Genomic DNA, 11,552 nt, shown 5'->3' on the forward strand with positions numbered 1-11,552 from the left:
ATTGCCTGCAAAACGAAGCCTCTCACAGAATTCCGCTTCTTTCATCTGTGGAATTTGCTCGCCGGAGCAGATTAGATTTGAAGGAATCTGCCGAATCAATGCCTCTATTGGCAGCTGTGCTAGAACAGAGCAATGAGGTCTGGTATGGTGCCGTAGCCGCTGCTGGGATACAGCTTTCCCCCCTCAGGAGAGAATGATTCATTAATCAAATATTCATACAGGCAGCATCATAAATACGTCTAGAACACAAAGTCTTCTCAAAGCAGCCATGCCTCCCAGCACAAGCGCCCTTTCATGTAACTGACGGAAAGGGTGGCATGTTGCCTCACCCCTAATGTCCCAAACTTCCCTTTTTCCGCTCTTGTCCTTGCCTTTTCCTAAATACAGCCCAATATGAATTTACTGATCACAGACACTGAGACGCTGGAGCTATTGTGTGTCGCTACTTCTGTGACTTATTCTGTTCCCCCCAACCCAACCAGACTCTATGGGCCTTGACCTTATTAATATAAGAATTTGTATTTAACATGAGAATAGCACAAGCATTGCTCAAACGGAACAGAAACAGAGGAGTTAACCATGGCAACACTGAGTCCAACGCAAGGATATTTACTTTGCCCTGGAAAATGACTTAGCCTAATCACCAGATACAGATTTGTTCCATTTGGCTGAACGGGTTATGAAAAGGAGTTAGCAAGTGCGGGTCATTTTTATTTGAAGTGTTTGTCAGGAAGATGAGTTAATAGACTGAAAATAGCTCAATAACAAATTTACTGTCCAGTAAAGAACACAAGATGAACTATTTGAAATAAATCATGTAATTACAGAAAAAAACAGTAGAAACCATTTTTGATTAATTAACCATATTAGATTTATTTTCCATGTCCGAAAACAACAATTATAAAACTGAAATGTTAATTGTACAAAAAGATTTTGGCAATTAAAGTATGGTGTTACTACAAATACATTGTAGCAATTTACAAAATCCTTAAAATGAACAAACGGTGGATTTAATAGGTTTCAATAAATAAAAGATGTCACAATTCTGTTAGAGCTAGTGTTACAATTCTGTTCAATGCCAAGTGCTTTGGTTCAAAGGTGTTTGGTTCAAAGCTATTCATGGTAGTACAGGCTCATGTTGACAATTCTGTTAAAAGGATACATCACCAAGAAAATATAAATGAGGATATATATAAATAAGGCATCACTTAATAAATTACTCCTTGATTCATACTGGTTATCTATTCCATTACACCTTAAAAATAACACTGATTAAGATCTTTGTAGCACTTAATGTTTTTTTCCCCCACATTGGTGTTATACTACTATATTGTTGTTAACTGGCATTAATTACTCTTATATTAAGCACAATTACAGTGCATATCTATGCTGCCATTTTTTTCAGAAATATTAAAATCAGAGAGGGCTTTTTTAATCTAGCTACCACTATATTTAGTGTGATACAGTTTTTATCTACTCACTTGTAAATGCATAAGATCCTGCCAGTTAAATTGACATAACATAAAACATACGTTTTGTGTAGTCAAATCACCATATATATTCATTAAAAAAGTAGACTAGATAGGTGTTTTGATTCATTGTTTTAAGAAAGAATTACTTGTATATACCCAGAGGGGGAAAAAAACTATTCTAGTTGAGAAAAAAACAATACATTCTTGTTAAAAAAATAAATGTATTAACCACCCATGTCCATTGCATTTATAGGAGCACACTGAAATGTTTCCTGGTTTAGCTAGTAAATAAAATTGCAATTAAAACAAATGGCACATGTGCATAAAACACTCCAGACTATGACCACCATCTCTGGATCAAACTTTGCTTTCAAGCACACTGACAGAAGTATCGACATTTATGGGTTCGGTTAAGCGAATGAATGCACTGCTTGGTCTTTTTTTTTTAAATGGCTTTTTCTGAAATGACATGAGGAACCAAGTTTAGACCCACAGTGTTTTGTAAATACAGACTGATCCAGCCCTGATTTTGTATCATTTGGCTTGGGTTAGAAGCTTTAATGGTTCTCTCAGAGCAGCACAAAGTCTCCTGACGTTGTCCCTGCTTTTCTTGCGTCCCTGATGAAAGGCCATTCTCGCTTTTCTACAGCAATCGAAAGTTCATAATCCTTCCCGTGTCCTTTCATAAAGGTGAATGCAGGGTACTTCTCTTTTGATGAGGTCTCCAATATCTGGCAAATTAATGAACACTGTTTATCAACCTAAAACTGATCAACTAATATACAACATTTGCCCCTAACAATAGTCTCTGCCGGTCACAGTGCCAGTAGTCCCGCGGTTTCCAATTACCTAGTTAAATGCTGCCACCTGCTGATGGAAATTTAAATAGCTGCCTTTTTACAGCTTAAAAGGGAAACATTTTTCTGTATTTTCTTAGACAATGTGTGAATTTAGACATATTAACATGTTATTTTAAGGGAAGACCTTAAAGGTAAGGTGAATAGGGTAAAACAAAAAAACGAATAGATATCACCGTACACTTATAGAAAAAAGGTGTCCAAATTTTATCTTTAGGGGTACAACAGCTTGTCATTGGGGCAGTACCCTCAAAAGGACTTTTTTTAAACCACAGTAGTACTTTAAGGTACATATTTATACTGTAAGGTACTAATATGCACCTTTTAGGAGTAAAAAGGTACAAAGATGCACAAGCTGTTGTACCCCTAAAACATATATTTTTTTAGGTACAATTGTGTACTTTCCCAGTCTGTGGATTACATTGAGATTTGTAAAGAAATAACAAATTGTGTATTATTAAGTTTTGAAATATTATGGCTGAACATGCAAATTAGACATGATTAATTAAATATGCACAAATTTGCATACATTTCTACAGCAAAAAAACTACCAAAAAACAAACAAACAACAACATTCTATAAAGAAGATTCAAAATTCTTTAATTTCGTTGACATTTTAGAGTCAAAGGTTTTTACAACCATTTTTGGATATCTCTTTTATCACTCAGAAAATAGTCAACCGCCAGAAAAAATAAATATACACAATTTTTTTGCAATAAAATGCTGTGTAAAATCAAGCCAATTGTATATGAACAAAACCCTTCAGAATACAGACAGCGGGAATAAAACTGTAAAGTACGTAAGTGATGCTGAAGTACAGGAGAAAAAAGTCATTTTGATAAAACGGCCTTTAAAGATATATACTGTACTTTAAATCTACATACGGAAATAAAGTGCTATAAAAAATGCACATAAAAGTGTATTTTTAATGTTTTCTTTTACCACTAGTCTGAAAAAAACATTTTATTAAAAGCTAAAAAGCCCAAAATATCAAATTTGACAGAAAAAAAAGCCCATAGTGTCTATCTGTTGGAACACAATATTTCTGTTGTTTATTCCATTCATACTTCTATTAATAAAAAAATGAAAAAAATGAACAAAGGTTTCTGAAAGGTTTACTCACCTTTGACAGCTCGTTGCAAATTCTTTCATAGTGTTCGACGTCTTTTGAGTAGAATCCAATTGTACAGCTCGGGTCCATTTTACCGAAAGGCATTTTCTTTGGTGATGGGCAATGAAAAGACTAAAAAACAAGATGAAATATCCATTAAAATGAGTCAAAAGGCACCATTTGTTTCCATGTTTGTGAAAACACAGTGATCCATATGCACAACTAAAGAATTATACATTTTCATCTGTAATATCCATCTATAGTGCAATAGGCGTGTTAAACTGTTCAGTCCAGTGCGGTTCCAAATGATGGATGCGTGTTCATGTGAAACAATCAGATTGCAGAAATAAAAGATTTTACTTTTTGACACGTTTTTTGACAAATGTTGAATTCTGCCCGAGATCTGAAAGGCTTAGACAGCTGAGCAAAAAGTATGGCCCAATATTTCTGTCTTTCGCCAGGCCACTTTCTACAGCACACAAAAAGCGTAAAAATAAGTTATGATGCTGAAATATAAAATCGTTGGAGCTATATAAAATGTTGGAGCAGATACAAAGTACAGAACAATGTGTAAATCTCTAGTGTTCGGTAATTGAGTGTGGAGGTCTACTTTCAGATTCATACCCTTAAGTACAGAAACTATTAAATTCACATCACTGTGCGGCGGTCAGCTTTTTGTAATTCCACATTACCTGCAGAGGGAAATCGCTTGTGCTGACATCCACAAAAGACTGACAGTAATGAGGATCCATGTAAATCAAGCTGTCATCTGCAAGGACAAAACAAAAGACAAGTTATTCAAAAAACACAGTGATTATTATAATGCCTATCCTTGCCCAATTTCTATGCAGAGCAGCTCAAAGTCACCCACCTCAGTTGGGCTTCAAACAATCAAATGCGAGAATTTTTTGTGGTCCTTCCTAAACTCGGATGGATTAAACGCTGCATAATCGGATCTGGTTGTACAAGCACATTCTTTATGCCGCAAAGGGGGCTGTCATTTAATTTTGGTGTGGAGAAATTACTTTTACAAACACGCAATTATATTAGATCATTTGCATATGATGAATGCAGATGATGGGCCGGACCTGGCAGGGAGAATGTATTGCTTGTCATTTAGACATCATTGCGGAGTCTATTTCAAATAGCTAAAATGTAAATGGATAAATATTGACTACCAACATGTCCAACTGAAGGTTTTCACTGGCTACTGAAGGTGATGAAGAGTGAGCTACTCTGGGTAGCTCAGAAATCTATGCAAGCTACTTATGTAAGTGGAGAAAGCCTGCTTTTTCAGATACCCGCACATGATGAATGGTGTAGTGCTTTTGATGGGTTCTGGAAAAATAAAATAAGCTTGGCCTTCTCTTTGCATGCATTATTTTTCTTTGTCTCTTAGAGAGTGTGCATAATGACTTCTAAATAAAAGACTAACCTTGAAATCCGACAAAATAGTAAGCCTGCTTAGGCTTTCCTCCGATGATGCCAATACAGTACTCTAAGCTTAATATGCTCTGGGGAAAACAAGAGAGCTGTTAAGTCCACTGTATTTTATGTCGATAGCCTCATCTTTAACAAATATTTCTCTCTTCGTCATTGTGTGATCTAGTTTGGAGATCACCCTTTTGTACAAATACAAAGCCTCTCACCTTGACAAAGCTCAAGTATTCTGGGTTGATCTTCTCTCCACCCAATCTCACAGGAATGAGGATGATGACAGCTCTACTTTTAGGGGCAGCTCCAGCATTGAGTCCCTGAGGATCACAGTTTCTGCCCGTCCGCCCTGAATGGCTATCCATAACATCAGCACTGTACACTGCAGACAATCAATAACAGAGGTTCAAAACTGGTACTTTTTCTCTTTCTCTTTTTCTCTGTCAAATGGGACAAATACAGCCGTTACTGAATCTAAAGGGGGTCGCACACCGGACGCGGAGCTCGGCGGCGCGCCACGCAGCGTCTCAGGTATCGCACACCAGACGCGCACATTTTAAAAGGCTACGTTTATTATACATTTCCCCAAAATATGTTTAGACTTTATTCAAGCTGTTGAACTCAGAATGTAAAACAAATGTGTCTTGTAGCAAAGGTTGAAATCAGTATACCTTAATGATAATATACTTTTAATATAAAGCCTTGAAATGGCGCTCCGTGGCGCGGCAGGATTTAGAACAACTTCCTGAGTCGCCGCGGACAGGCGCCGAATGCCGCCACCGGTGTGCGTACACTCATTGAAAACAATGTGTTCGAATTTTAAAGACGTGGCGCGCCGCCGAGCTCCGCGTCCGGTGTGCGACCCCCTTAAGGGTGCTTTTACACTTGTGCTGTTGGTTCACACCAGTTTGGTTTGTTACAATTCACTGGTTTGTTACAATTCATTGCGGATATAAACGCAATCGTACTAAATAGCGGCAGTGAACCGCTATTGATGATGTATGATCACACCCTCACTTTACTGACAAGCATAGAGAATGTATATATAATTTCTGCTCACCATAAGCCTTTGTTTTTATTAGAAAATATGCAGTACATTCGTAGCAGATGGACATAAGTGCCATTATATTCTGATGCGTTAAAACCAAGAAACAAGAGTAAATAGCTGTTGCTTTGATGATGTGTAAACACACCGCGGTTCAGATCAAAATAATACCGTATATACACGAATATAAGACGAGGTTGTGTCCTAAAAATAGGCTAAAAAAATGGGTAGTTGTCTTATATTCGCGATATAAACAAAATCACAGGGGGAAAGGGAGAAAGCAGGGTAAAACAGTAGAGGGCGCCATAATGGGTGCCATAATAGGCTAAATAATTAGTGACAGTAATGAATTAGTATAAAGGCCCATTTGCACTGCTGTTCTTATTGCAACCCCACAATAAGGTTGGTTTGTTCCAAGACTTCAATGTCAGATGTGTCTGATTAAAAGCAGATGGTTATTTTCTATCCATCTTCACAGTACCACAATTGCATGCATAGATAGGCCTACATAATTATTGTATTTTTTGTGAAAATGTTATTAATTTTTGTCACTCATTCATTCATTTCTAAACTCATTGACAGAGTGAACTTTATTTTGGGACAAATTAATCCAAATAATTAATGAATGGTGTTAAAAAAATGTTCAATGAATTATCAGTAGAATTTTCAAATAAAATTATTTTCTGTTGAAAGCCAGATTTTCCCCACAAAAATCTCTCCCCCACCAAAAAAAGTCTGGAAAATGGCGGTGGGTTGTCTTATATTCAGGGTCGTCTTATATTCGGGTGTATACGGTATAAAATGAACACAATCCAGTGGGGGAAGGAGAAGGGGGCAAACAAACTCAGGTTTGGACCAGGCAATCGAACCAAGTGGGAAAGCGCCCTAATTGTACTCTTACAATACAGCTAGAGTTGAATGATGTTTGAGTGTTAGCTTATAAATATTTGGTGTGTGTTGGTTCAGCATTATTTATATACACACTACTATTCAAATATTCTCAAATATTTTAAAATGTAGTTTATTTATGTGATGCAAATAATTTTCAGCATCATTACTCCAGTCTTCAGTGTCACATGATCCTTCAGATATCATTCTAATATGCTGATTTGGTGCTCAAGAAACATTTATTACTATCATCATCATAGCTGAAAATGGTTGTGCTGCTTAATAATATTTTTGTTGAAACAAGAGTTAAAAAATAGCATTTATTTAAAAAATTTAAAGAAAAAAGTAGTAGTAATTGTCCATACCGGTGCAGTCCTGTGCTACATAAACACTTATCCCTTTCAGCATTGCATCTGCTGCTTCATCAACAGCTTTTCTGATGGATGGGGGGAAGAAATATGGACAGTGTGAGACATATTGACATACTGCACATAATAATCAGTACGGGGTGACTTAAAAACTAAAAAACGTATGCATTATGGACTCTTTACCGGAGTATGTGTGCCACCACGGCTGGGCCGTACCAGTCTCCTGCCTGTTTTCCTGAAGTCATTCCTAGCTGCACTAGCCTGTGGATGCCCAGCTGAGCTGATGGCCCATCCCCAAACCAGGACACAATGGTGTGATGATATGCCTCTTGTAGATATGAGTCAGCCTCCTCAGCTCCATGAGCAGGACCGAGAGGCTGGGTGACCTGTACTCTTTCCCCCTGAATGGAAGCCTCTAATGTGGCCACCAGTCTCCGTGCTGCACTGCTGGTCCATGTCTCTGTATCCAGGGGCTCCAAGGTCAGTGCTTCTGACCAGGTCCAGTCTGGTGAAAGAGAATTTAAAATATTTAAATAATAAAATAAAAACAGAATTTCAACACAAAATAACAATACTTAAGCAGTGATGCCAGTAATGCGTTACTTACTAACTCTAATCTAACTACTTTTTTCCAGTAACGAGTAATCTAACGTGAGAGAGAGAGAGAGAGAGAGAGAGAGAGAGAGAGAGAGAGAGAGAGAGAGAGAGAGAGAGAGAAGAAAGCAAATATTATATATATATATATATATATGCTTTCTTCTTGCTTTTTGAGGAGAGAATTTTTTCAGGAATTTTTTTAAATTTCAATTTAAAATGTCAGGAGATACATTGTTGACGTTACTGATAAAAATGCACTTCCAATAAGTGACCAGCAGCACTTCCAATAAAGTGATCGTTGGCAAAAACGGTTGTCATTTCTATGTTGAGACGGCAGGGGTGTTGTCGGCAACTGCTGAAAAAATAAATAAATAAAATAAAATAATTTTTTTAATAAAATAATCTGTAAAGTAACTACGTTCCTTTTAAAGGAGTAATCAGTAATCAGATTACTTTTTCAAAGTAACTGTGGCAACACTACTTAAGTGCTTTAATGGATGCAGCAAGTAAATACTTTTCAAATTATTGATTTGATTTTACTTTTCTGTTAACTTTTAGTGTTAATAAACTGCCACTCTCTTAATTCTAATTTTTATTTTGTTGACTACCTCATAAATTTTATCAATATGGTGCACTAAGAGACAATGAAGCAAAAGTCTTTCAGGTCTTTCAGAACTTCTGAAATCTGTCCTAGATTTCTCAGAGTGACAGACATATTTAAATTTGACTTTTAAATAGACAGTAGGGCTTGTGCTTTAAGAACAAAAGTCCAATTATGATATTCCATGTAGTCAGTATTTCACTTTTACTACTTTTTACCTCACAAACAGACTGGGTGTCTGAAATGGTGTAGATAGAAGTACTGAGGGTCATAAAGGTGCCGGACCTGGCTGTGGGGCCATTAGGTAATGACCTTGCTAAGTGTCAAAGCCTATAATTGGCCAATAAGTATATTTTATTACCCATCAGCCTCTTTATAGACAGATATTTCTATAATGACATATTTCATTATAGACATGGGCTCTGGATAACGCTTCAATGTTGTTTTTTGAATGAAGGTATTAAACTGGCAAATGCCATGGCCTGTTCACCATATTACACAAAACTGCCCTCTGTTAATCATAAGTGAAATCGGTCATTAGAGCGACATCCTCTGACACTGAAATACCCAACCACTGAAATAAAAAAAACCTATACAGAATTTCATCAAGTAAATGAGAAATACTTTGTCTAATTACATTTACGAAAGTTTTTGTGCAGCTCTCACATGGACAGTTACTATAAGAAAACTATTCATTACTCCAGTCTTCTGTCACATGATCCTTCAGAAATCATTCTAATGTGCTAATTGTGGAAATGTGGAAAACGTGGGCAGACACTGAATGCATCTACTCATTTCTCGTCATCATAACGGATTCACTCTCGACCCATTCTCACCTCTACCCAAAATGTGAAGCATTAGAGCCTGGGCCAATATCATCTGCCCTGCCCGGACTGTACAACCCCACCCACAGTCTGAAGTGAGGGTGGAGCCTGGAAGGGCAGGAAACTCTTCTCGATAGGTCAGCCAAACTCGCGAGGCGAAGTCCCTTCGAAATCCATCAACATTGCCAGTGACAACATCGCCATCTAATGCCTCAGCAGTACAACTCTCAGTGGGGCTTTCATCATCTAAGGGCAACAGTTAACACAAACATCTCATGATATACCTGGAACATCGGTGTGAGAAATTTGAATCGTAATTTTCCTTTTCATATTTTATAATATTTCCTGAGGTGCACTTATAAATGTTAATAAAAATACAAAGCGTCAACACACTGTAGATTAAAGCTTTATCGTGCATTTTATTTAGATTCATTAAACAATACTGAAAATTTCACAAGTGTGCCAAAATCTGTGAGCTTGCACTGCACTGACTTACAACTTCTGTAAGTGATTATAAGGGGAAAGCATGGTGCTCGCTTTCTCTGTAATTAAGTCGCAAGAAAATGTATTGCTTTTCATGAGCCATTTGCTAGTACTTCATACTACACCATGACAAAATGTATTTATGTCAAATATTTATTCAAAAGTGAAACATTACAGAAATATTACAGGTAAAAGCTAATATGAGCCAATAAATGCTTGTTTGCTGCCATCTACTGGTTATAGTGGTAATAAATGTCTTTTTATATATATAGATATATGTATAAAAAAATAAAAAAAGTTATATTATCAAATGTTAAAGACAGTGAGTACAGAATGACAGCAAACAGTTCACTGGAAATGCCTGAGATTTCTTATCGAAAACCTAGAAGCGCATATGTTGTGGCATTATTGTCGGGTACATATCATACAGATAAAGTCTATGACAAAATTGCAACTGATTTATCAAAGAATTCACAGAGAAATGTATTGAACACACAAATATTGCTCTATTGAATAACCCTTTTTCTAACATTAGGGTCCTTTGGAAGGTAGTCAAGTTATCCTTTATATCTCTTCTTCTCAACTCACTAAAGTGGCAATGGACGGGGCCAACGATGTGATGATGTTGAAGTAGGCATTGATTTTCTTCTGCAGAGGTGGGCTTTCGCTATTGTGTCATAATGTGACAAATTTTGAAACTAGTCATTTTCGTAGCTTGGTTTCCAATCAAAGCGGTTCTCGGATTGAGTCCTGAGATCTTTCTACAGTACAATGACCTACATTTTAAAAGTTCAAGGAAAATTAGCCTATTCATGACCCCTTTAAATAAAAAATAAATAAAAAAAAACACATATAAAAACGTTGTGATCGATGACAGATTATGAAATTGGTGTAAATGTTCTGTGTAAAACATCTTACCCACAGCCTTGAAATGGTAGCATTTCCCCAACAAGAAAACGGGAGAATTACGGCTGAAAGCAGTTTTTGATTTAAGAGCCCAACCTTGAAGGGTTAAAGAAAATGCATGATAATCACGTGTACATGCATGTCACGATTTAAGGCTTGTGAAATACTGCAAGATTAAAGGAAAAGTGAGATCTGTCATTACATACTGTACTTCACATTGTGCCATGCTGAGATAAACTTGGACTTCAGTTTCTCCACCTCGTCGGTCTCTTTAGTCTCCATTTTATCAGACACGGAGCAGAACCCATCACAACACGTACGATGGAGTTTCTATGAAAAGTTTTCAGTTTGACCAAAAACAAGTTATATCGTTGTGGATACTCACACAGATGACATTTCCATCACAAGCGAAATAAAGCAATAACGTAGCATGGGAAAGAATGATCAGTGCAGCGACTATAACATAAATGTATCACAGGATACAGGCTAGCATGCTAATTAATCCGTGAGTGTACGTACACTTTTCAAAACGCTACAAAGTTGTGTACAATAAACGTAAATGCAAGCAAGCGGGGGACGAATAAATAAACAAACAAATATATAAAGATAAACTTTATAACATACCTGCTCACATGACTTGTTATACTCAAGAACTCGCTGTGCAACTACTCACTTCTGTTTACATTTTGAGGAAGTGGCGATCTCGGTCAGTCTCGCGGTATTTTAAAATATTCCCCATCCTGACCATACTACATTCTTCAATCTTCAGGAGTCGTGTGGATTACAGACGATGAAGTCATCTCATTTCCACGAACCGGTTCTTTTTTAACTGCTCTTTTCAAAGAACTTGTCAAACCATTTGAAGACACTTTTTTTTTTTTTTTTTACAATATAGTGTTTTTCTTTGGAAAACTTTTACTACATTCCAAAGCACTACATCCCAAAGCATGTCATACTTTTTACACT

General features: G+C 36.8%; 1 protein-coding gene across 1 annotated transcript; it reads right to left on the reverse strand.

Annotated features, from left to right (window-relative positions):
• Window positions 1–1,115: 1,115 nt before the first annotated feature.
• Window positions 1,116–11,303, reverse strand: atg4c (autophagy related 4C, cysteine peptidase). The gene is made up of 11 exons (XM_067459816.1): window positions 11,211–11,303; window positions 10,793–10,916; window positions 10,599–10,682; window positions 9,210–9,443; window positions 7,359–7,680; window positions 7,173–7,243; window positions 5,090–5,256; window positions 4,876–4,954; window positions 4,133–4,209; window positions 3,453–3,572; window positions 1,116–2,203 (listed from the first exon to the last, which is right to left on the reverse strand). The coding sequence occupies exons 2-11, from the start codon at window positions 10,866–10,868 to the stop codon at window positions 2,042–2,044; spliced, it is 1,392 nt and encodes a 463-aa protein (XP_067315917.1). The 5' UTR covers window positions 10,869–10,916; window positions 11,211–11,303; the 3' UTR covers window positions 1,116–2,041.
• Window positions 11,304–11,552: the final 249 nt, after the last annotated feature.

Source organism: Pseudorasbora parva, chromosome 12 (assembly GCF_024679245.1).
Source record: "Pseudorasbora parva isolate DD20220531a chromosome 12, ASM2467924v1, whole genome shotgun sequence".
NCBI classification, from domain to species: Eukaryota; Metazoa; Chordata; class Actinopteri; order Cypriniformes; family Gobionidae; genus Pseudorasbora; species Pseudorasbora parva.